Source organism: Microcebus murinus, chromosome 6 (genome assembly GCF_040939455.1).
Source record: "Microcebus murinus isolate Inina chromosome 6, M.murinus_Inina_mat1.0, whole genome shotgun sequence".
NCBI lineage: Eukaryota > Metazoa > Chordata > Mammalia > Primates > Cheirogaleidae > Microcebus > Microcebus murinus.
The window spans coordinates 81,933,456-81,958,407 of record NC_134109.1 but is presented as its reverse complement, the minus strand read 5'-3'; the positions used below and the strand labels follow the sequence as shown (position 1 = coordinate 81,958,407).

Sequence of the window (24,952 nt, the reverse complement as noted above, 5' to 3'; positions counted from 1 at the left end):
GGTGGCTCACGCCTGTAATCCTAGCTCTCTGGGAGGCCGAGGCGGGCGGATTGCTCGAGGTCAGGAGTTCGAAACCAGGCTGAGCAAGAGCGAGACCCCGTCTCTACTATAAATAGAAAGAAATTAATTGGCCAACTAATGTATACAAAAAATTAGCCGGGCATGGTGGCGAATGCCTGTAGTCCCAGCTACTTGGGAGGCTGAGGCAGGAGGATTGCTTGAGCCAGGAGTTTGAGGTTGCTGTGAGCTAGGCTGACGCCACGGCACTCACTCTAGCCTGGGCAACAAAGCGGGACTCTGTCTCAAAAAAAAAAAAAAAAAAAAAAATTAATTCTCTATTGATGTTCAAATGGCATATAGGAAGTAGAGTGAGGTGCAAAAACATTACTTCAACCTAGATTTTTTGTTTTGTCATTTGATAAGGTTTTTTGTGAGATAAAGTATGAAGCCACCTCTCCAAAATTAGAAGAATGTCCCTTTGGTACTGTTTATGAGTTTTTAAAGTTATATCAGGTGTTGTTTAAGAGATAAAATATAATGAATCATAAGTACCAGTCAAGGCCCACCAAACAGCAATTTATTTAACTGAATACTCCTGGAATTTTTTTTTTAAATCCCAAATTCATCCTGTAGTTCCTCAGAGTATTTGTTTCCCATTGCCAGATGAAAATAAAGTAGTATGTCTCATATGTAAAAGTAGTTATTAAGTAATAATTATACAGCTAGCACTTTGCCAAATGCTTTCGGGGACACCAGTAGAACAAGGCCCTCTGTTTGAAGAAGTTTAGTTTCTGCCTGGCACAGTGGCTCACGCCTGTAATCCTAGCACTCTGGGAGGCCGAGATGGGCGGATTGCTCGAGGTCAGCAGTTCAAAACCAGCCTGAGCAAGAGCAAGACCCTGTCTCTACTATAAATAGAAAGAAATTAATTGGACAACTAATATATATATATAGAAAAAATTAGCCTGGCATGGTGGTGCATGCCTGTAGTCTCAGCTACTTGGGAGGCTGAGACAGGAGGATCCCTTGAGCCCAGGAGATTGAGGTTGCTGTGAGCTAGGCTGACGCCATGGTACTCTAGCCTGGGCAACAAAGCGAGACTCTGTCTCAAAAAAAAAAAAAAAAAAAAAAGCTTAGTTTCTCTGTAGTGAGGTAGGACACTGACAGTGGAAAGTTAAGCAACATAACAGTTAAAAAAGCAATGTAATAATGCAGTTGATATCTGAGGTATGACATGATAAAATGATTGAGTGATTAAATAATTACCATTGAAATCTAGAGGATAAAGAAATCAGCCTAGATGCAATAATCAGTGAAGATCCAGTGGAGAAAGAAGTAGGACATGAGCTGGGGCTTCTTGGGATGGTGAGGATTTTGGACCCTGTACCTATGATAACTTTTCCTATATTATATTATATCTTAGACATTTGATAATGTGATAAGAAGAAGACATAGTTTCAGGAAATAAAAGAAGGCTAACTTATTGCCATATCTAGCTTGAAGCATATCACTCCTCACTTCCAACTCAATTTTTTAGAGCCTTGCAGGTCCATTTGTCAGTAGCTTTTTGAACCTGCTATTCCCCAGTTAAACTAACACATTTTATCAGGAAGAATATTAAGTATCTGATGAAAGTACTTAAATTGATTAGAGTTTACTCTTATTTGAATATATAGCTGTATAGTGAACTCTGAGGTAGTTTAGAATAGGAGTGCTTTGCTCTCTCTGTGGAGCCTGTTTGATGCCTCAGAGAGAAGAATAAAGTGATGCTGAAGAGGGCTGGGTGCTGGCTGCTGTGCCACTTCCAACTGCCTCCATACACATACACCAGATTGGTCCCAGGTAAGATTTCAGTTGGCAAAAGGATTTCATGTTTTGAAAGTATGCAAACAACTGCCTTAGAATTAAAACAACAAATGTGGTTGCTGAATGTCATTTGTGGGAAGTGATTCTTTCAAATACTGTATTTTTTGTGACATTTCTGATGCTGGCTGTAGACTAAATTTTAAAATTGTTTGTGGCTTAAATAATTTCATTACTTTTTGTGGACAAACCTGTGGGAAAAGGTTTTTTGTGTTTATTTGTTTGATTTTTTTTTTATTTCAGCATATTATGGGGGTACAAATGTTAAGGTTACGTATATTGCCCATGCTTCCCCTCCCCCCTCGAGTCGGAGCTTTAAGCGTGACCATCCCCCAAACGTTGCACATCTCACTCATTGTGTTTGTATATACCCATCCTCTCCTACCCCCTCCCACCTTCCTGATAAATGTTATTCCTATATATTCACTTAGGTGTTGGTCCGTTGATACCAATTTGCTGGTGAGTACATGTGGTACTTGTTTTTCCATTCTTGAGATACTTCACTTAGTAGTATGGGTTCCAGCTCTATCCAGGAAAATACAAGAGGTGCTATATCACCATTGTTTCTTACAGCTGAATAGTACTCCATGGTATACATATACCACATTTTATTAATCCACTCATAAATTGATGGGCACTTGGGTTGTTTCCACAACTTTGCAATTGTGAATTGTGGTGCTATAAACATTTGAGTGCAGGTGTCTTTTTCATAAAGTGACTTTTGATCTTTTGGGTAGATACCCAGTAGTAGAGTTGCTGGATCAAATAGTAGATCTACTTGTATCGCTTTAAGGTGTCTGCATATTGTTTTCCACAGAGGTTGAACTAGTTTGCAGTCCCTTGGGAAAAGATTTTGATGTTATTTCCAGGAATTTGTTTTCTTCTTGACATATGTAATTAATTTAACAATATTGAAATATTTCATCATAAAATAGGGATATTAAAATTATATATTATAAATATAAGAGATGATTTGGTTTCCAATTAGAATCTTATAGTAATTTTGAGTGTGTGTGTTCTTATTTTATTTTCTGTGTAGTTGAGAAAGATTGGAGGTGGGGGATTTGGAGAAATTTACGATGCCTTGGACATGCTCACCAGGGAAAATGTTGCACTGAAGGTGGAATCAGCTCAACAACCAAAACAAGTTCTGAAAATGGAGGTTGCTGTTTTGAAAAAACTACAAGGTAAGCTACTTTGTATGATGTACAATATATAATTTATTCTAATCTTTCTGAACCTTGATTACATTCTCTAACTACTAATTTAATACTCTGGTGTCAGCCAGGTATAAACATGCTGAGCATTTTTCTCTTGAAATTTTATCAGTAGTTAGTAGTAGTAGAAATATGTGATTGCTTAGAATAATTGGACTTTGGGAGTTGCTTTTCATGGTAAGGATGAGAGTGAATTAGTAGAAACATTATACTGCTTTAGAAAGTCTTGTCATAAATCCACTATAGTAAAATGGGCCTTTCTTTTTTTTTTAAATAACCAATCATAAATACCTCTTAGTTGTTTCCACTCATTTCTTTGGATTTTAAACATGCTTTAATCACAGTAAGGAAGCTGCCTTCTAGTCACTGTGCAGGATGGGCTAATAATAATCCTATTAGTTATGTGTGGATTCTCATTAACTTCAGTTTCAGAGAATAACTCTTTCTGGCCCTGTTTTCATTTTTGAGGTCCATTTTACTACTTGGGTCCTTATTATTATTTTTTTTAACTACGAGAACAAATAATTTTTTTCTGACATGAATCCAGTGATCTAAAACCCTGAATATATTGCTAGTTTGTGTTCTCAGTTTAAAGACATACTCTGATGTTACTGATATTTGTTTGATCTGAAAGAAAATTAAATAGGGATGATTATTTCCCTTTGCCCTAAGCTTTCCAGTTATCCAAGTTTCTCTATCAGTTGGCTCATTTGATTAGAGCATGATGCTAATAAAATTATAGATCTATTTAATAGTCATTTTTAGCTCAAAGTTAGCTTTTCCACAACATTGTAAATCAGAATAGTGGTGAGATCAGTACCCATTGTCACTATAGTAGGAAAACAAACAATTAGAAAAGGAAGAATAGAGAAAAAGATGGCTCTCTCTTTTTCTCACCTTTTCTATTTTGTCCCTATGTCTCTCAAGTTGTTTTTAATTCAGTGATGTAAAGACCATAGACAGGTGCCACTGAGGCTACCTTTTCCATGGTTGTAGAAATCCTAAGATATCTGTTTTACTCTCAGCCAAGCCCATGAAAGGTATGTCAGCATCAACTTGGTGCTGACAAGACAGTGCCACTTCATCTATCTTTTACCTATTTGGCCCTGAAGAGATGCTTCCAGGTGAGGCAGGATACAGCTCTGCAGCCCCTTCAGGGTTCTTTTCTCTATTTTGGCCATGGTTTACTCAGGATTCTATGTGATAGAGCTTGAAGATCAGTTTAGTACCTTTTATGAATGAATTAGAGACCCCTGGATGCTAGTTCTCTCGTTTTCTTCTATTTTATTTTTCATGTTATTACCTAAAATGTTTTTCCTACCTGATTATAATCACATGACATCTTATTCCTAAGAACCTTTCACTTTCTGGAAATAAATAGGTTTTTAATCTGTTTTAGTTTATTTATTTATTTATTTTTGAGATAGAGTTTTACTCTGTTGCCTGGACTAGAGTGCCATGGCATCAGCCTAGTTTACAGCAACCTCTAACTCCTGGGCTCAAATGATCCTCTTGCCTTAGTCTCCCGATTAACTGGGACTATATAGAGACAGGGTTTCGCTCTTGCTGAGGCTGATCTCGAACTCCTGACCTAAAGCAATCCTCCTGCCTTGGCCTCCAAGTGCTAGGTGTACAGGTGTGAGCCACCACACCTGGCCCTAATCTGTTTTAATAAATACGTGTATATTTCAGTGAGGTAGGCCTTGACTCTCTTCTCTTGGTTTCCTACTTTATGCTTTCTACATACTTATGCCTTACAACTTCTTTCATTGAGGGTGCTGTGTAACATGGACCACTTTGAGAACATTTTTATAGGGCTGAGCTACTATCGTCTTACTTTTGGCATAATGACTTATTACTGAGTGACCCCAATGAAAAGGCTAAATCTTTAAGGAAAAAGGTATACAATCAGGGGCTAACCCTTTTAGGAATGGTTGGTTATAAATTGATGTTTAATTTTTGATAGCTAGTATAAGGATTTATTTCTTTACAAGATAAAAAGATACTTTATGATGAATTTAGCCTAACCCCTAGTTTTGCTCATTTTAATAAATCAATCCTCTTTTCAAAATTCACATAATACACTTTCTCAGATTCCCTCAGTTCTCCATTGTCTTTCTTGAAGTCTTTCCTATACTTAACAATCCAGGATTTCTTCAGCTCAGGCAAAGCTCTCGTCACTAGTATGTTCCTTTCTCATTAGCCCTGAAGTGTGAAGGCCTTACTTAGCATTTTACCCCATATTTTCTTCATTTTTTTATAGATGAGGTCTCACTCTGTTGCCAAGGCTTGCTTTGAACTCATGGGCTAAAGGGATCCTCCCACCCCAGCCTATCGACTAGCTGGGACTACAGGAGTACTCCAACCTATTTTTTCTCTTCTGCATGACCTTCCTCATGCTACTATATGACATTGCTCTATTTCAAAGCTTTCTGAAATGTTTTGGATACTATTTGCAGTTCTCTATTGACTCAAAGTAGATTCTTCAGTTTTACTTGGTTTTTACAAATGTATTTGAGTGTTTTAGTCACTTTTAAACTAAACCATCTGTTAATAGGCCTATTAGATAGTACTTTTACACTCAGTTATTATTCTCTAAAGTGGCACTACTAAGTAGAGCCATAAAACTTACTAAACCTTTCTTCTTATCAATATCATTGTTCAGAGATACATCTTTGTGTAACCATTTATTTATGTCTCTTCTTTCTCTCTATTCATGATATGTTATCTTCATTCTTTTGTTTTTCATTTTATTTACTTTGAAACTCTGTGCAAAGGTGATAATTGATGCTCTAGTCTGTTAGATTCTTTTTTCTCCCATCTTAAATAAATGTTTTATAGTGATAATTCTACCTATCTTCATTTCTCCATTTTCATGATCTCTTATACTATCTCAACATACCACTCTTTTTTTTTCTTTTTATTATACTAAGTACAGTTTTATATGCAGTGCTGTTGTAAGAGGGAAAAAAAACTTCTGTCCCTTGATTTCAAATCTGATTGATCCTTAGTAATTCTGTAGTGCCTCAGGAACCATCAAATACTTTTTTATAAAGTTAGATTTCCATTCTAGTCTTAACAAAATTTGGTACATGACTAAAATCCTGAAGTTAAATAAGCAAATCTTAAATTTCCTTTTTCCCCTAATTTTTTAAAGACTGTTTTTAGAGCAGTTTTAGGTTTGCGGCAAAATTGAGAGGAAGGTACAGAGATTTCCTGTATATAGCCTGCCCTCACACATGCATAGCCTCCCCCAGAATCAACATCCCCTACCAAATCAGTGCATTTGTTACAATTAATGAACCTATATTGACTCATCATTATCACTCAGAATCTATAGTTTACGATAGGATTCACTCTTACTGTTGTATACTCTGTGGGTTTGTACAAATGTATAATGACATATATCCACCATTATTTATATACAGATGCTCCTCAACTTACAGTGGGGTTATGTCCTAATAAACCCATCATATGTTGAAAATCATAAGTTGAACCATTCTAAGTCAGGAACCATCTCTCTATATATTTTTATTGTCCTAAAAATCCTCTGTGCTTTGTCTCTTCGTCCCTCCCTACCCTCTGACCTCTGGCAACCATTGATCTTTCTACCGTGTCTATAGTTTTGCCTTATCTAGAGTGTCATATAGTTGGAATCCTACAGTATTGGCTTCTTTCACTTGGTACTATGCATTTAAGTTTCCTCCACATCTTTTCATGCCTTGATAGCTCATTTCTTTTTAGCACTGAATAATAACCCATTGTCTGGATGTTCACCTACTGAAGGACATCTTGGTTGCCTGCAAATTTTAGCAATTATGAATAAAGCTGTTATAAACATCCTTGTGTAAGTTTTTGTGTGGACATGTTTTCAGCTTGTTAGGGTAAATACCAAGTAGTGCTGTTACTGGAATGCGTAGTAAGATTATGTTTAGTTTTGTAAGAAACCACCAAATTGTCTTCTAAAGTGGCTGTATCATTTTGCATTTTTATCAGCAATGAATGAAAGTTCCTATTGCTCCACATCCTCACTAGCATTTGTTGCCAGTGTTTTGTATTTTGACAGTCTAACACATGTGTAGTGACTTCTCGTTGTCATATTATGTTATCAAGTATGAAATGTTCGATTTCCTTAAGTACTAAGTTAGACAGTTGACATTTCACTTTGACACTTCTTGTTTTATTGTGAAGGTACATCCTCATTTTTCCAAGCATGTGGTTTGGCTTGTAATTATCTTTCAAAAATTTTTTAGAGCAATTTTTGTGAAACCATGGTAAGTTAAAAATTCATGTTATTTTGAATATGAGTTCCTTGGTGAAACCAATGCAGCACAGAGAGCTCAAAATATCAGAAAAGTGTTGGTGGCTAATGACACACAGTACGTTGATGCTTTGAGAAGTTCCATTCTGGTAGTTTTAATCTTGAAAATGAGCCATGTGGGTGACCTGAGACCAGGGTGGATAATGATGAGCTGAAAGTTATAGTGGAAGTGAATCCATCTCAACCTATGCATGAATTAGCAGCAAGGTTTGACGTTGTGATTCCAACAATATTGAACCATTGGAAACAAATTGGCAAGGTAAAGAAACTGAATTCTGTATGAATTAAATGAGTGTCAGAAGAGAAATATCTTGAAGCTTGCCTTTCTTTGCTGTCACGAAATAAAGGCAAACCATTTCTACACTGTATTGTGATGAAAAATGGATTCTTTTTGACAATCACAAGCATATGGCACAAAGGTTGGATAACGATGAAGTGCTGAAACATAGTCCAAAACTGAATATTCATCAAAAACAGCTAATGGTGTGTGTTTTGTGGTCCAGTGCTGGTATTATCCACTATAGCTTCATGAAACCTGGTCAGTTAATTATAGTGGATGTCTGCTGCAACCAGTTGGACAAAATGATGAGGATGCTCATGATTAAGCAACCAAGATTGGTCAACAGGGACAGGCCAATCCTCTTGCAAGACAACATTCAACCACATGTCGCACAAACAATGCTGCTCAAACTATAGCAGTTGGATTTCGAAACTCTCTGTCATTCACTGTATTCACCAGACTTTGTACCAACTGACTACCACTTCTTTCAGGCTTTGGACCACTTCTTGCGAATGAGCTGTGGAAAATGCTTTTCTTGTCATCACCACTCGCTCTCCAGGCTTCTTTGCTGCTGGCCTAAACAAGCTACTGTTAAGATGGCAAAACTCTGTCAGTAATTTAGGTGCATACTTTAATTAATTATACTGCTTCTTGTTTGAGATAGAATAAACTTTTAATTTGAAATCGGACATTTCATATTTAATGACCTAATATAAATTTGCATTTCCCTCATGACATGTGCTGTGGGTGTTTTTCATGGGCTTATTTGCCATCTGCATGTCTTTGGTGATGTGGTCTGTTAAAATTTTTTGGCCCATTTTATAACCAGATTGTTTGTTTTCTTATTGTTGAGTTTTGAGAGTTCTTTGACTATTTGGATATCAGTTCTTTTATCAGATAGGTCCTATGAAAATATTTTCTCCCAGTCAATGGCTTGTCATTTCGTTTTCTGTCTTTGGAGAGCAGAAGTTTTTAATTTTAATGAATTCCAGCTTGTCATTTTTTCTTTCATGGATTGTGACTTTGGTATCTTGTCTAAAAAGTCAATGCCAAGCCTAAGGTTATCTAGAATTTCTCTTATTTTATCTTCTGAGAGTTCTATAGTTTTACATTTAGGACTGTGATCCATTTTGAGTTAATTTTTGTAAAAGGTGTAAGGTTTGTGTCTAGATTCATTTTGTTGCATATGGATGTCCAGTTGTTCCAGCACCATTTGTTGAGAAGATTTGTTTCTCTATTTTATTGCCTTTCCTCCTTTGTCAAAAATTAATTGATTTTATTTATGTAGGTCTATTTCTAGGCTCTCTGTCCTGTTCCATTGATTTATTTGTTCTTTTACCAATATGACAGTGTCCTGATTACTGGAGTTTTTTGTATATTAACGTGCAGTCTTGCTATAATCCCTTATTAGTTCCAAAGGGGTTTATTATTGATTCTTTTAGATTTTCTGCATAGACAATCATGTAATCTGTGAACAAAGACAGTTTCATTTCTTCCCCCAATCAGTATACCTTTTCTTGTCTTACTGCATTAGCTAAAACTTTTAGGATGATGTTGAAATGGAAGGTGATAGGGGATACCCTTGCCTTATTCCTGATCATAGCAGGAAAGCTTCTAGTTTCTCACCATTAAATATGATATTAGCTGTAGGTTTTTATAGATGGGCTTTATTAAATTGAGGAAGTTCTCCTCTATTCCTAGTTCACTGAGTTTTTTTCATGAGTGGGCGTTAGAGTTTGTCAGATGCTTTTTTTGCTATGAATCTATGATTTTTCCTCTTTAGTTTGTTGATGTACTATATTACATTAATTGATACTTGAATGTTGTACCACTTTTGCATACCTGGGATAAATCCCATTTGATTTTTATTATACCTTCACTTTTTACTTCTTCAGTGCAGATCTGAATTTCTGACCTATGTAGTATTTCCCTTCTTTTTATCATTTCTTACAAAACGAATCTACTGGCAATAAATCACCTCAATTTTTTTGTTGTTGTTTTTTGTCTGAGAAAGTCCTTATTTCTCGTTCACTTTCAACAAAGCAACAGAGTCTCCCTTTGTTGCCTAGGCTAGAGTGAGTGCCGTGGCATCAGCCTAGCTCACAGCAACCTCAAACTCCTGGGCTCAAGCAATCCTCCTGCCTCAGCCTCCCAAGTAGCTGGGACTACAGGCATGCGCCACCATGCCCGGCTAATTTTTTCTATATATATTAGTTGATCAATTAATTTCTTTCTATTTATAGTAGAGACGGGGTCTCGCTCTTGTTCAGGCTAGTTTCGAACTCCTGATCTTGAGCAATCCGTCCGCCTCGGCCTCCCAGAGAGCTAGGATTACAGGCGTGAGCCACTGCGCCCGGCCTACTCCTTCACTTTTAAAGGATATTTTTGCAGGGCTTAGAATCTAGGTTGGTGGTTTTTTTTCTTCCAACACTTTAGCTATTACATTCTGCTCTCTTTTTGCTATTGATATTGAGGTTTCTACTGATATATCTTCAAAGCTCAGATTTTTTTTCTTAATTGTGTTCAGTCTACTAATAAGCTCATGAAAGGCATTAATCATTTCAATTACAGTGTTTTTGATCTCTAACATTTCTTTTTGGTTCTTTCTTAGGATTTCTATCCCTATCTGCATTGCCCATCTCTTCTTACATGCTGTCTACTTTATCCATTAGAGCCCTTAGCGTATTAATCGATCTTGTTTTGAATTCCTGGTCTTATAATTCCAACATCCCAGCCAGGTCTGGTTCTGTTTGTCCTCTCTTCACATTGTGTTTTTTGCCTTTTAATATGCCTTGTATATTTTTCTGGAGAGCTAGACATTACTGAGTAAAAGGAATGGCTGTAAATAGACCTTTAGTAATGTAAAGTGTGGGGAGAGAAGAAGTGTTCTGTAGTCCTCTGATTAGGTCTCAATCTTTTAGCAAGCCTATGCTTCTGGACTGTGAACTTCACAAGTGCTTCTCAGTCCCATACCCACACCCCTTAGGTGGGATGGGATGGGATGGGATGGGATGGGATGGTTAGGGTAGGCTGGAGTTGGGTATTTCTCTTCCCCTAGGTCAATTAGGTTTCAGTTAAAACCTCAGCAGGTTAGGCTCTGATTAATTTATTTCTCCTGAGGGCAGATCTTGTTAAGAACGGAGTGCTCTGGCATATTTTAAAATGGTTCCTTTTCTCTTCCCCCTGCTGGAACCAGCATGAAAGAATTGTTCTGTGATATATACTGTGAGGACCTGGTATAATTCCTGGAGGTAAATCTCACAGAAGTGTGGGGGTCCACCCTGTAAATGGATATCCCTGGAGTTTTTAACTCTCAGGCTTGTTGACACCTGGCCTCCAGCAATTGATGAATTACAGTTCAAGTTTCCTTACCCTGGCACTAGTTCCTGTGGGGGGTTTCTGCTCTGGTATTTGTGATTCTCTGTATCTGCCTGTCTTTCCAATTCTAGGGGTAGTAATTTGCCCTGTGACTTCACTGCTCTGTCATTTAGCTTACAGTTGCAGTTTCCAAGAAGCTATTGACAATGTTAAGTGAGGACTTAACTGCATTTATACTTAGTATGTCTTTTTATCAAAGGAAGTCTTTTTAGGATCTTTAATAGTTTATGCATTGTTTACTTGCTTCCAATTGGGATATAAATATACTTAAGTGTAAGAGAATGTTTTCTTTGAAAATATTCTGTAGATCTAATTTCTTATTAATTTTTGTGTGTGTTCCTTCCATAGTATGCTCAATCTAATGAAATTTGTTGTGTTTAAAAATCACTGTTTAAGTCATTGGGTGACTAGAAAATTGTCTGGCCTTTCTGTCTCATTTTACCTCCTTACTTTATGCTGAAAATTATTAGCATATCTCTTATATACTGTATCAAAGCATCAATTTGATTAAATCTGAGGTTTTTCTGTTTATATATTCCCTTGTATAAAAAGATAATTAAAGGATTAATTATTTAAAAATTTGCTCCTTTACATCTTCTAAAAGCAAATGAAGATCCTATTAATACGAAGAAATAGTAGAGTAAATGTTATTGTTTAATAACCAAATAATTTTATTCTCAATTAAGATAGTTGGAAATTCATTTGTCTCATCCCATACAAATGCAGGGAAAAACTATATTTTTCCTTATAGCCTATAAAGAGGAAGTGATTTTGTTTTGATTTTTGGGGACTTTTTTTTACTCTGAAATAGTGGTCCTTGACACCTAATGATTGGACAGATATAATAAGAAAAAAAAGAAATATGGTCCTGGATTTTATTTTTGCCTTTTACGCTACAGAGCACAAGCTAAGAGTTGGGAAGAAGGGTTACCATTACAGGAGAGCAACTGCACCTGTTCTGCTTTTCCCTGCTTGAAGTCTTCAGCTACTGCCGCAAAGTATGACTACTTCCTCCCCCAGTCATAATAATGTAAGAAATACGTAATTTCTGGATTAGACCACTGGTTTATCCAGTATGGAAGACTGTCTATGAAAGTTACTCGAATGAGACCTTTTTTGGGAAAGCATAGTAGTTGCACTCTGGGACCTGAATAGTTAGGGGACACCCTTACCTCTCATTATATCCTTTAGCCTTATACAAACCTAAAATCTGCTCCTTTGTTTCAGCCTGTGCATTTTTCCCCTAAATTAACTTTTGCTTGCTGTCATTAATGTTCATCATTCCATCAAAGGGGATTAGGAAGTCTCTGAAAACTTTATCTGTTCAATGTGTTCATTTTAACATTTCCCTACTTAGAAGATTTAATGTTATCGGCAGGCTTGGGGATTTGTTTATTCATTACACTGTTTTAGTTTATAAAAAGGATGTGTAGAGAATAGAATAGGTCTAGATTATTTTAAGGAGCAGAGACTCATTTCCTTTAATGGAATATAATGTATATCCATACACACACACATGCATATATGCTCCATATGGACAAAGAACATTTGGAATTGTGTATAACTCAAAAAGCCCTTGAGGGGATTAGAATTAGAGAGGTCAAAGAGGGAGAGGATCTTTTACTTTTTCCCTTTATAAATTAGTGCTTGAGAAATTTTAAAGAATAATGCAAACATATTTCCAGCATAGTAAATATGTGCTATAATGGTAATTTTAATTATCTTCAGCATCAACTCTTATTTATTATCTTCTCTGTAAATTTTTGGCTGCTTGAAAATAGTGCAGTATAGTGTAATGTAATTAAAAGCTATTTTGTATTGTGAACTTACTTTATAAATAGTTATAATATCTTAAGTAGGGGGAGATCTATAGTAGCATGTGAGTGCTAACTACGTGTAGAACAGTCCTACTGAATGTTAGGGTCATTCATACTTTATCTTGTCTTAATATCATATATATCTAACACAGTTGATACATAAGGCCTCCCTCCATTTCTTTACTTAAAAAACTTTTTTTTTTAGAGACAGTATCTTGCTATGTTTCCCATGCTGGCCTCTGACTCCTGGGCTCTGGGCTCAAGCAATCCTCCTGCCTCAGCCTCTCGAATAGCTGGGACTACAGGCATGTGCCACCCCACTTGGCTTCTCCATTTCTTTATAAACAACCTTTATAAAACCTTTTTAAGGGTATGAATGATCACAGTAAAAAATCTAAAAATCAACAGAATAAAGTGAAAAGCAAAAGTTTTTTTTCTTTCATTTCCTTTCCTTCTTCAAAGTTAACTACTGTTACCGGTTTCCTGTGTTTTTTTCCAGAAATATTCTATCCATATTATAATCATATCTGGGTATACATATATATATATATGTAAACACATATATAAAGTCTTATATATGTAATAATACATATAATCATATACATATACATATCATGTATGTATAATATCTCCCTCCTTTAACAACCTCCCCAATAACATATGGAATGATGCTATATATTCTGTTCTGTAACTTGATGTGACCCATTAGATTTAATCACTATGACTCATTTTTTGCCCACCTTAATGTTGTGTAGCAGGAGTGATCCTTCAAACATGCCGATCAAATATGCCACTCCCAAATGCTTGCTAAAACAATTCAGGGCCTTTCCTTTCTCTTAATATGGCATACAAAAAACACTGAAGTGACCCGTTCTTGCTTCTCCTGCCTCTTCTGTTGAAACTGTTGGTCTTATACTCAGAGTGCTGGTCATCCTGAACTGTTTCTGTTTCTTAAAGTTTATATACTCTTACCTGCACACTACTTCCTCTGTCTTACACTTTGGATAACTCGTACCTTTTTTTCTTATTTTAAAAAATGTATAATAGTCCTGATATTTATAGAAATGCATAGGTAAAACAAGATTCAAAGAAATAAAACAAAGTACAATTGAGAACTTCACTTTTTAAACATATGTCCTAAAGTATATATGCTTAAAAAAATGTGATCCTACTTTTTCCCTCTTCCTCAATATGATTATAACAGAACTTATTTATTTTTAATTTTTAATTTCTTGACTGGACATGGTGGCTCATGCCTGTAATCCTAGCACTCTGGGAGGCTGAGGTGAGAGGACTGCTTGAGCTCAGGAGTTTAAGACCAGCCTGAGCAAGAGCGAGACTCTGTCTCTACTAAAAATAGAAAAATTAGTCAGGTATGGTGGGGTACACCTGTAGTCCCAGGTACTCCAGAGGCTGAGGCAGGAGGATTGCTGGAGCCCAGGAGTTTGAGGTTGCTGTGACCTCGGCTGACACTATGGCACTCTAGCCTAGGCAACAGAGAGAGACTCTGTCTCCACCCCCTTCCCCCCCAAAAAAATCTTAAAATCAAAGTTGTACAAGCAGTTTAAAATAATCAGTTCTACAAGGTTTTTTTTATGAAAACCAGTAGTCCAGGTTCTGGTTCCAGATAAGATGGAGTAAGCACACTTCACCCTGTTTCTCCCACTGAATGCAGCTATAAAACCTGGACAGAATGCTTGGAGTGACTATTTGAGGATTCTGAAAAGTAAATAGTAGGAGGGAAATTGGGGAAGAAGATCAGAATTCAAAGTACCACTGTACCAGCGGTGAGTTTACCATTTTTTTCTTCTGGTGTGCCCCAGCCTAAACTTAATGTATCCTGAAACTTGAAAGTGAGCATTAACATTGGCAGAAAAAGCACTGGGAAAAGTCCTCTAGTTCTGACTTGAGGCAGGAAAGGAGTCTCCTAATGCTCAGAGAAAGTGTGGAAATTCCACATCTTTCTCTTTTTCTTTCTTTCTTCTTTTTTTTTTTCTTTTCTTCATTTTCTTATGCCCAGGCCTCAAGCAATCCTTAGTAGTGGCTGCAGTGGCCTTATAGGGGCAGGCAGAAGCCTAAAATTCAGAGAGAGGGGACCTTTCCTCTCCGATTAGAGGAGCTGTGGTCTGAAGAAATGGGACAAATCCCCATTGCTTTTCTTTTTCCTTTGCCCTTCTGTTGCTTGGCCCTGATGTGTGCATAGTCATGGGAAGTATACTGCAGAGTGAAGTTAATAAAGCCCCAGATTTCTGCTGGAAGGCTGGAAAAGGGAGCCCCAAGAAATTGAAATATTGCAGAAGAGGGGGGAGCTTGTGAAACTGACCACTTACAGTTGCTTATGGACTCCTGAACTGATTTCCAAGTGGTATGTGCATGGGTCTGATCCTAAACAGTATATATAGACATTGAGAGTTGAATTATGAGATAGACCACTGCCCACATCCCAGGCTAGAAGCTGCATGGGGGCACTTATGGAACATATTAAATATAACTGCAAAGACTTTGAAAACTGAACTGATATTAGAAATACAACCTACAGAAGGCTGGTCAGAACGTATGAACTCAACTGGGTCAATTACTGGCTAAAACAAAAATACCAATATTCTAGGTAGGACTTAAATGAAACCTAGAGTCTCTTAACTCTCTTAACAAAATGTCCATAATACAATCTAGAATACTCAGCTTAAAAAGAATCAGGCAAATGTGAACTTACATGAAAAAAGATAGAAAATAGATGCCAATGCCAGGATCATACAGATCTTAAAATTCTATGAGAAAATACTTTAAATCAGCTATTATGACTAAGCTCCAGGAATAAATGGGAAGATAGAAAGTCCCAGCAAGGAAATAGAGGACATAAAGAAAAACTAAATGCAATTTTTAGAACCAAGAAGTACAATAACATATGAAAAACTCACTGGGTGGATTTGATAGCAGAATGGACCTGACAGATGAAAGAGTCAGTGAACTTGAAAGTGGATCAACAGAAATTATCTAATTTGAACAATGAGAAAAAAACATTTAAAAATAAACAGAGCCTCAGGGACCAATGAGGCAATATCAAAAGGTCTAACATTTGTGTCATCAGAGACCCAGAACAAGAAGAGAATGAATTTGGTGGAGCAAAAATGCATGAAGAAATACAGATTGAAAAGGAGGAAATAAAACTGTCCCTATTTGTAGATAACATGATTGTCTATGTAGAAAATCCCAAGGAATCCACAAAAGATTCCTATAATAAATGAATTTAGCAAGTAATACAAGCTCAGACTGCAAAAAGCAATCATGTTTCTATATACTAGCAATGAACAATTGAAAATTGAATTTTAAAAAATTATAATAGCTCCAAAAAAATGAAATACTTGAGTGTAAATCTAACAAAACTTATACAGAATCTCTATGCTGATTACCATAAAAAATAATTCATGAAAGAAAAAAATTGATGAATTGGACTTCATTAAATTAAAAATTTGTTTGCAAAAGACACTGTTAAGCAAATAAAAGGACAGGTTGCAGACTGTGAGAAAATATTTGCAAATCACATTTCTGCAAAGCACTTAAATATTTGGAATACATTAAGTACTATGAAAACTCAACAGTAAGAAAACAATCTAATTAAAAATATTTAATAAGCTTTGGCAGGTACTTCAAAGAAGATATAGAGTGTTAAATTAGTTTATGGAAAGATGTTTAACATAACTAAACATTAAGAGAATGCAAAGTGGGATACCACTGCACATCATTAGAATGTCTTAAATTAGAACTGTTGATAGTACCAAGTGCTGATGAGGATGTGGAGCAACCCTCACACATTGCTCTTGGGGATGCAAAATGATATAGCAACTCTGTAAAAGAGTTAAACATATATTTATTACATATTAAATATGGACTTGACCATATGACTCAGCAATCCCACTTCTAGGCTTTTAACCTAGAGAAATGAAAGTATATCTTTATACAAAAACGTATACATGAATATTTATATCAGCTTTATCTTTAATTGCCAAAAAATGTCCTCCAAAGAGTGAATGGAGAAATAAACTGTGGTATATATATATATATACATATAAGGAAATACTACTCAGTAATAAAAAAGAATGAACTATGAATACATGTAACAACTTGGATAAATCTGTAAACTAGTCTCAAAAGGGTTACATACTGTATGATTACATTTATATGGCATTTTCCCCCCAAAGTTAGAATTAAAGTAATAAAGAACAGATCAGTGGTTGTCAAGGGTTAAGGCTAGAGGGAGGGCATAACTACAAAAGGATGGCATAAGGGAGTTTTGGGGTGATAGAAATGTTTTGTTTCCTGATTGAGGTAGTGGTTATATGAATCTTTACATGTGTAAACTACATAAACTGTACATTTAAAAAATCAGTAGTGGGATTGCTAGACAAAATGGTAGGTGTATTTTTAGTTCTTTGGGGAATCCCCATACTGTTTTCCACAGAGGGTGTAGTAGTTTGCAGTCCTACCAACAGTGTATAAGTGTTCCCTTCTCTCCATATCCACACCAGCATCTATTGTTTTGGGTCTTTTTGATAAAAGCCATTCTCACTGGGGTTAGGTGATATCTCATTGTGGTTTTGATGTGCATTTCTCTGATAATTAGTGCATTGAGCATTTTTTTCATATGTTTTTTTTTTTTTTTTTTTTGAGACAGAGTCTCGCTTTGTTGCCCAGGCTAGAGTGAGTGCCGTGGCGTCAGCCTAGCTCACAGCAACCTCAAACTCCTGGGCTCGAGTGATCCTTCTGCCTCAGCCTCCCGGGTAGCTGGGACTACAGGCATGCGCCACCATGCCCGGCTAATTTTTTATATATATATCAGTTGGCCAATTAATTTCTTTCTATTTATAGTAGAGACGGGGTCTCGCTCTTGCTCAGGCTGGTTTCGAACTCCTGACCTTGAGCAATCCGCCCGCCTCGGCTTTTTTCATATGTTTAATGGCCATTAGTATATCTTCTTTCGAAAACTTCTGTTCATGTGTTTTGCCCGCCTTTTAATATTGTTGTTTGAATTTTTTCTTGCTGTTTTGCTTGAGTTCTTTGTAGATTCTAGTTATTAGCCCTTTATCAGATATATAGTATGCGAATATTTTCTTTCATTCTGTAGGTTGTCTGTTTGCTCTTTTGATTATTTACTTGGCTGTGCAGAAGCTTTTTGATTAATCAAGTCCCATTTATTTATTTTTGTTATTGCTGTGATTGCCCTTGGGGTCTTCTTCATAAATTTTTTGCCTAGGCCAATATCTAGAAGAATTTTTTCAATATTTTCCTCCATGATTCTTAAGGTTTCATGCCTTAGATCTAAGTTTTTATCCATCTTCAATTATTTTTTGTAAGTGGTGAGATATATGGATCCTGTTTCAATTTGCTACATGTCGCTATCCAATTTGCCCAGCACCATTTATTGACTAAGAATTCACTTCCCCAATGTATATTGCTGTCTACTTTGTCAAAGATCAGATGGCAATATGTGTACAATTTTATATCTAGGTTATCTGTTCTGTTCCATTGGTCTATGTCTCTGTTTTTGTGCCAGAACCCTGCTATTTTGGTCACTATAACCTTGTGTAGTATAGCTTAAAGTCTGGTAAAGTGATGCCTCCAGATTTGTTTGTTTTCCTTGAGGTTGCTTTAGCTATTTGGGCTCTTTTCTGGTTCCAAACAAAGTGTAGAATTATTTTTTCTAGATCTGGGAAAAATGACATTGGTATTTTGATGGGAATTGCATGGAATCTGTAAATGCAGTATAGACATTTTAGCAATGTTGATTCTGCTGATCCATGAGTATGATATGTTTTTTTTATTTGTTTACAACATCTGTAGTTTCCTTCCTCAGTGATTCATAGTTCTTTGTAAAGATCTTTCATCTCCTTGGTTAAATATTTTCCTTGGTATTTTATTTTCTTTGTAGCTATTGTGAATGGTATTGAGTCCTTGATTTCACTCTCAGCTTGACTGTTCCTAGTATATAGAAATGCTACTACTATTGCTGTATGCAGTATCAAAACGAAAAAAAAAAAAAAAAAAAAGAAATGCTACTAATTTCTGTACATTGATTTTCTAACCTGAGGCTTTGCTGGATTTATTTATCAATTCCAGGAGTCTCTTGGGGGGATCTTTGGGATTTTCTAGATATATGGTCATATCATCAGCAAAGAGCGATAGATATAGTTTGACCTCTTCTTTCCCTGTTTTGATACCCTTAGTTTCTTTTTCTTGCCTGATTGCTTTGGCTAGGACTTCTAGCACTATGTTGAATAGGAGTGGTGACAGTGGATATCCTTGTCTTGTTCCAGTTCTTAGGGGGAATGCTTTCAACTTTTCCCCATTCAGTATAATGTTGGCTGTGGGTTTGTCATATATGGCTTGCATAATTTTGGGAAGTCTTCCATCTGTGCCTGTTTTGTGAAGAGTTTTTCATTATAAAAGGGTGCTGAATTTTGTCAAATGCTTTTTCTACATCTATTGAGATGATTATATGATCTTTGTTTTTGCTTCTGCTTATGTGGTGAATCACATTTATGAAAGTACATATGCTGAACCACCCTTGCATCCCAGGGATGAAACCCACTTAGTTGCAGTGGGTTATTATTATTTTTTATTTTTGATGTGCTGCAGAATTCAATTTGCTAGAATTTTATTGAGGATTTTTGCATTTATGTTCATAAGGAATATTGGTCTATAGTTTTCTTTTTTTGTTGTGTCCTTTCCTGGCTTTGATATCAAGGTGATACTGGCTTTGTAGAATGAGTTGGGGAGGATTGCTTCCTTCTTGATGTTATGAAATAATTTCTGCAGTGTAGGTACCAATTCTTCTTTGTAGGTCTGATAAAATTTGGCTGTGAAACCATCTAGTCCAGGACATTTTTGAAGATTGGTGCTTCAATTTTGTTGCTCATAATTGGTGTGTTCAGGAGTTCTGTTTCTTCCTGATTGAGCCTTCGGAGGTTGTATGTTTCCAGGAATTTGTCCATTTCCTAAATGTTTTTGAGTTTATGTGCATAGAGATTTTCATAGTATTTACAGGTGACATTTTGTATTTCTTTTTTTTTTTTTTTTTTTTTTTTTGTTCTATAAACATATCATTTTAATTGAGACTTTAAGTTTATTTTCATCAAGTATATGTACTTTTATTTATTTATTTATTTGAGACAGATTCTCACTCTGTCACCCCAGAGAGAGTGCAGTGGCGTCATCATAGCTCACTCCAACCTCAAACTCCTGGGCTCAAGCCATTCTCCTGCTTCAGCCTCCCGAGTAGCTGGGACTACAGGCCTGTGCCAAGATGCTCGGCTAATTATTTTATTTTTTGTAGGGATGAAGTCTCACTCTTGCTCAGGCTAGTCTCGAACTCCTGAGCTCAAGCGATCCTCCTGCCTCGGCCTCCCAGAGTGCTGAGATTACAGATGTGAGCAATTGAAAGAAATATCTGCTCTCTGTTAATCTGTTACCTTACACATTTCTACTTTTTTCCTAAAATTTGTTTTTACACTAAGGATTTACGGTTTTGTTTTTGATTCTGTTCTTTTTCCATTGTCTAATGTATTAAAATCTATTTTTACTTTTAATTACCTTTTTTTTGCTTCTTTTGGCTTTACTTCATCCTCTAATAATTTATTGAAATCATATGCTTAGTTCATATTTTCATTATTTCTTGATTAGTAATGAAAGATAATGTAGGTATTACCAAAAACAATTTTACTATCTCTCATAATTAAAAAAAATTAAATACAACGTTATTTTTTGCAATGATCTTCAGAAAAGTAAAAACAAGAAAATAAAGACCATTCATAATCCAAATACCAGGTTTAACAAATTGTAGCCTTTTTGGGGGCATATTTTTTTAGGTTGCTCTTTTTCTTTTGCTCTTTTTCTCTGTGTGTGTGTATATATATGTTTTTTTTTTTTTTTATTTCTTTTTTTTTTTCTTTTGGCATATTATGGGGGTACAGATTTTAAGGTTTCAATAAATGCCCATTTCCCCCCTCCCCCCAAAAGTCTGAGTCTCCATCATGACCATCCCCCAGATGGTGCACATCTCACTCATTATGTATGTATATACCCACCCCCCTCCCCCCTCCCCCCTCCCACCTGCCCAATACCCTATTACTGTAGTACCTATGTGTCCACTTAGGTGCTAGTCAGTTAATACCAGTTTTCTGGAGAATATATCTGGTGCTTGTTTTTCCATTCTTGGGATACTTCACTTAGTAGTATGGGTTCCAGCTCTGACATTTTGTATTTCTGTGGTATCAATTGTACTACCTCATTTTTCATTTCTGATTGAACTTATTTGGGTCCTTTTCTATTTCTGCTTAATCTAGCGAGAGATCTATCAATTTTTTTTTTTATCTTTTCAAAGACTAACTTTTTGTTTCATTAATCTTCTGTATTAGTTTTTTGTTTTCTATTTCATTTAGTTCTTCTCTGACCTTAGTTATTTCTATTCTTCTGCTGGGTTTGGCTTTGGTTTGTTCTTCTTCTTCTAGTTCCTTGAGATGATTCATTAGACTGTTGATTTGTGATCTTTCTTTTTGGTGTAGGCAATTAAGGCTATGAACTTTCCCCTTATCATTGCTTTTGCTGAATCCCACAGATTTTGATAACTTTTGTCCCTTTTGTCATTTGGTTTGAGGAATCTTTTGATTTCCACCTTAATTTCCTCCTTGACCCAATAAATCATTCAGCAATAGGTTGTTTAATTTCTATGACTTTGTGTAGAATTAAGTGTTTCTGTTGGAGTTGATTTCTAATTTTATTCCACTATGGTCTGAGGTGATACATGATATTTTCTATTTTTTTGAATTTGTTGAGATATGTTTTGTGGTATAAGATGTGATCAATCTTAGAGAATATTCCATGTGCTGATGAAAAGAATGTATATTCATTAGTTTTGGTGTAGAATGTTATATAAATGTCTGTTAGGCCCATTTGCTCTGGAGTACTGTTTAAGGCCAGTGTTTCTTTATTTTCTGCTTGGAGAATCTGTCAAGTTCTGTCAGTGTGGTGTTGAAGTCCCCAACAATTACGATGTTGCTGTTTATCACTTTGTTTAGATCTAGTAGGGTTTGCTTTATACTTTGGGCACACCTATCTTGGGTACATAAATATTTGGGATTAAGTCTTTTTTTTTTTTTGAGACAGAGTCTCACTTTGTTGCCCGGCTAGAGTGCCGTGGCATCAGCCTAGCTCACAGCAACCTCCAATACCTGGGCTCAAGCAGTCCTTCTGCCTCAGTCTCCCGAGTAGCTGGGACTACAGGCATGCATCACCATGCCTGGTTAATTTTTTCTTTATATTTTTAGTTGGCCAATTAATTTCTTTCTATTTTTAGTAGAGACGGGGTCTCACTCTTGCTCAGGCTGGTCTTGAACTCCTGAGCTCAAACAATCCTCCCACCTCAGCCTCCCAGAGTGCTAGGAATAAAGGCATGAGCCACCCACCCGGCCCTGTTAAGTCTTCTTTATCATTATGTAATGACTGTCTTTGTATTTCTTTACTATTGTTGATTTGAAGTTTATGTTATCTGATATGAAAATGACTACACCTGCTTTCTTTTGATTTCCATTTTCTTGGAATTTTTTTTTCCCATCCCTTTACCCTGAGTCTGAATGAGTCCTTGTGGGTTAGATGTGTTTCCTAGAGATAGCAGGTACTTGGCTTGTATTTTTTTCTTAATCCATTCAGTCAACCTATGTCTCTTAAGTGGGGAATTCAATCCATTCACATTTATTGAAAGAATTGATAAGTGGGATGCCTTTCTGTATATGCTATTGGGTAGAACCTTATTGCCGTGTTTTTACCTCTTGAGCCATTATTTTATAAGGGATCTGAGCTTTAGCTTTTGGGTGATTTTACACTAGTTGGTTTCTATTGTGCTGATTGATATATAATGCAGATCTAAGTACTTCCTGCAGGACAGGTCTGGTCTTCACAAATTCCCTCAGTGTTTGCTTCTCTGAAAAAGTCTTTATTTCTCTATCCTATAAGAAACTTAGTTTTGCAGGATACAAAATTCTAGGCTGCCCATTATTCTGTTTAGGAAGACTGAGGATGGGGCCCCAAGCCCTTCTGGCTTATTAGGTCTCAGTTGTGAAGTCTGAAGTTAGCTTGTTGGGTTTTCCTTTGTTACCTGATGATTTTGCCTTACAGCTTGCAGAAGTTCCTCTTCTGTGTTAGCTTCGACCAATCTGATTGCTGTGTGTTGTGATGATTACCTTTTTTCGATGAATCTCCCCAGTGTTTGTTGAGCTTCTTATACCTATATATTTAAATTTCTAGCAAGATCAGGGGAATTTTCCTCAATTATTCCCTCAAATAGGTTTTCCAACCCTTGTGTGTTTTCTTCTTCACTCTCAGGGATCCCTATAATTTTATGTTGGCCTCTTTACCTAATCCCATATTTCTTGTAGGCTTTGTTTATTCCTTGTGATACCTCCTGATTTGTTCCTTTTGCTTAAGATTACTTTGGCTATTCAGGCTCTTTTCTGGTTCCAGATGAAGTATAGAATTAATTTTTTTATAGATCTCTGAGATATGACATTGTTGTTTTCATGGGGATTGCATTGAATTTGTAAATCACTTTGGGTAGTATGGACATTTTAACAATGTTGATTCTACTAATCCCTGGCCATGATATGTTTTTCCATTTGTTTGTATCATCTGCAATTTCTTTTTCAGTGTTTCATAGTTCTCTTTGTAGAGATCTTTCACTGCCTTGGTTAAGTATATTCCTAGGTATTTTATTTTCTTTGTAGCAACTGTGAATGGCATTGAGTCTTTGAGACTTGTGTTTTGTTGTAACATATGGTCAATCCTGGAGAATGTCCCATGTGCTGATGAAAAGAATGTGTATTCTATAGCTGTTCGGTGAAATGTTCTGTAAATATCTGTTAGGTTTGTGGTGCAGTTTAAATCTGATGTTTCTTTGTTGATTTTCTGTCTAGATGATTTGTCCAGTGCTGACAGTGAGATGTTGAAATTCCCAACTATTCTTATATTGGGAGGTCTATCTCTCCCTTTATATCTCATAATATTTGCTTTATATATCTTGGTGCTCTGGTGTTGGGTACATACATATTTATGCTTGTTATAGTCTCTTGCTGAAATGACCCCTTTATTGTTATATGTCTTTTTCTATGTCTCTTTTTACAGCTTTTCACTTGAAGTCTGTTTTGTCTGATATAAGTACTCCTGCTCTTTTTTGGTTTCCATTTGCATGGAATATCTTTTTCCATCCCGTCACTTTCAATCTGTATGTGTCTTTACAGATTGGGTGAGTTTCTTGGAGGTAGCATATAGTTGAGTTTTGTTTTTTAATCCACTCAACCAGTCTTGTCTTTTATTTTTTATTTTTATTTTTTTCCAACTCAGATTATCCTGCAATAGTCTTGTCTTTTAAATAGGAAATTTAATGTATTTCCATTCAAGGTTCTTATTGATAGGGAGGACTTACTCCTCTCATTTTATTGTTTTCTGGTTGTTTCATATATCCTTTGTTCTTTACTTCCTCTCTTACTGTTTATTTTTGTGGTTGGGTGGTTTTCTGCAGTGATAAGTTTTGATTTCTTTCTGTTTCTCTTTTGTGTATAGTCCCTACCAGTGAGTTTTATAATTTTGTGTGTTTTCATGTTGATGGTTATTATCTTTTCACTTGCAGATGTGATACTTCCTTGAGCATTTCTTATAAGCCTAGTCTAGTGGTTATCAGTTTCCTTAGTTTTTGCTTGTTTGTGACAGATTTTATTTCTCCTTCATTTCTGAAGAATAGCTTCACTGGATATAAAATTCTTGGCTGGCAGGGCTTTTTTTTTTTTTTTTTTCTTTCAGCACTTTGAATATATTATCCTTTTCTCTCCTGGTCTGTAAGGTTTCTGCTGAGAAATCCACTGTTAGTTTAATGGAGATACCCTTACATATGACTGGACTGGTTTTAAGATTCTTCATTGGTCTTTTACTTTTAACAATTTGATTATAATGTGTCTTGGAGAGGGCTTGTTTGTGTTGAATCTATGTGTGGCTCTTTGAGCTTCCTGGACCTGGATATCCATTTCTCTCAAGA

The 24,952-nt window shown here is 36.0% G+C and overlaps 1 protein-coding gene across 6 annotated transcripts in view; it reads left to right on the top strand.

The window, feature by feature from the left end:
• TTBK2 (tau tubulin kinase 2) overlaps positions 1–24,952 on the top strand; it is a 148,896-nt gene that overhangs the window by 32,036 nt on the left and 91,908 nt on the right. For 5 of the 6 annotated variants that reach the window (XM_012766576.2, XM_012766572.2, XM_076004284.1 and 2 more), the window contains one exon: positions 2,903–3,050. In XM_012766576.2, coding sequence (XP_012622030.1) covers positions 2,903–3,050 — 148 coding nt within the window. Of the gene's footprint in view, positions 1–2,902; positions 3,051–14,574; positions 14,664–24,952 lie in introns of those variants that run through there. The other variant, XM_012766577.3, reaches the window with a different exon arrangement.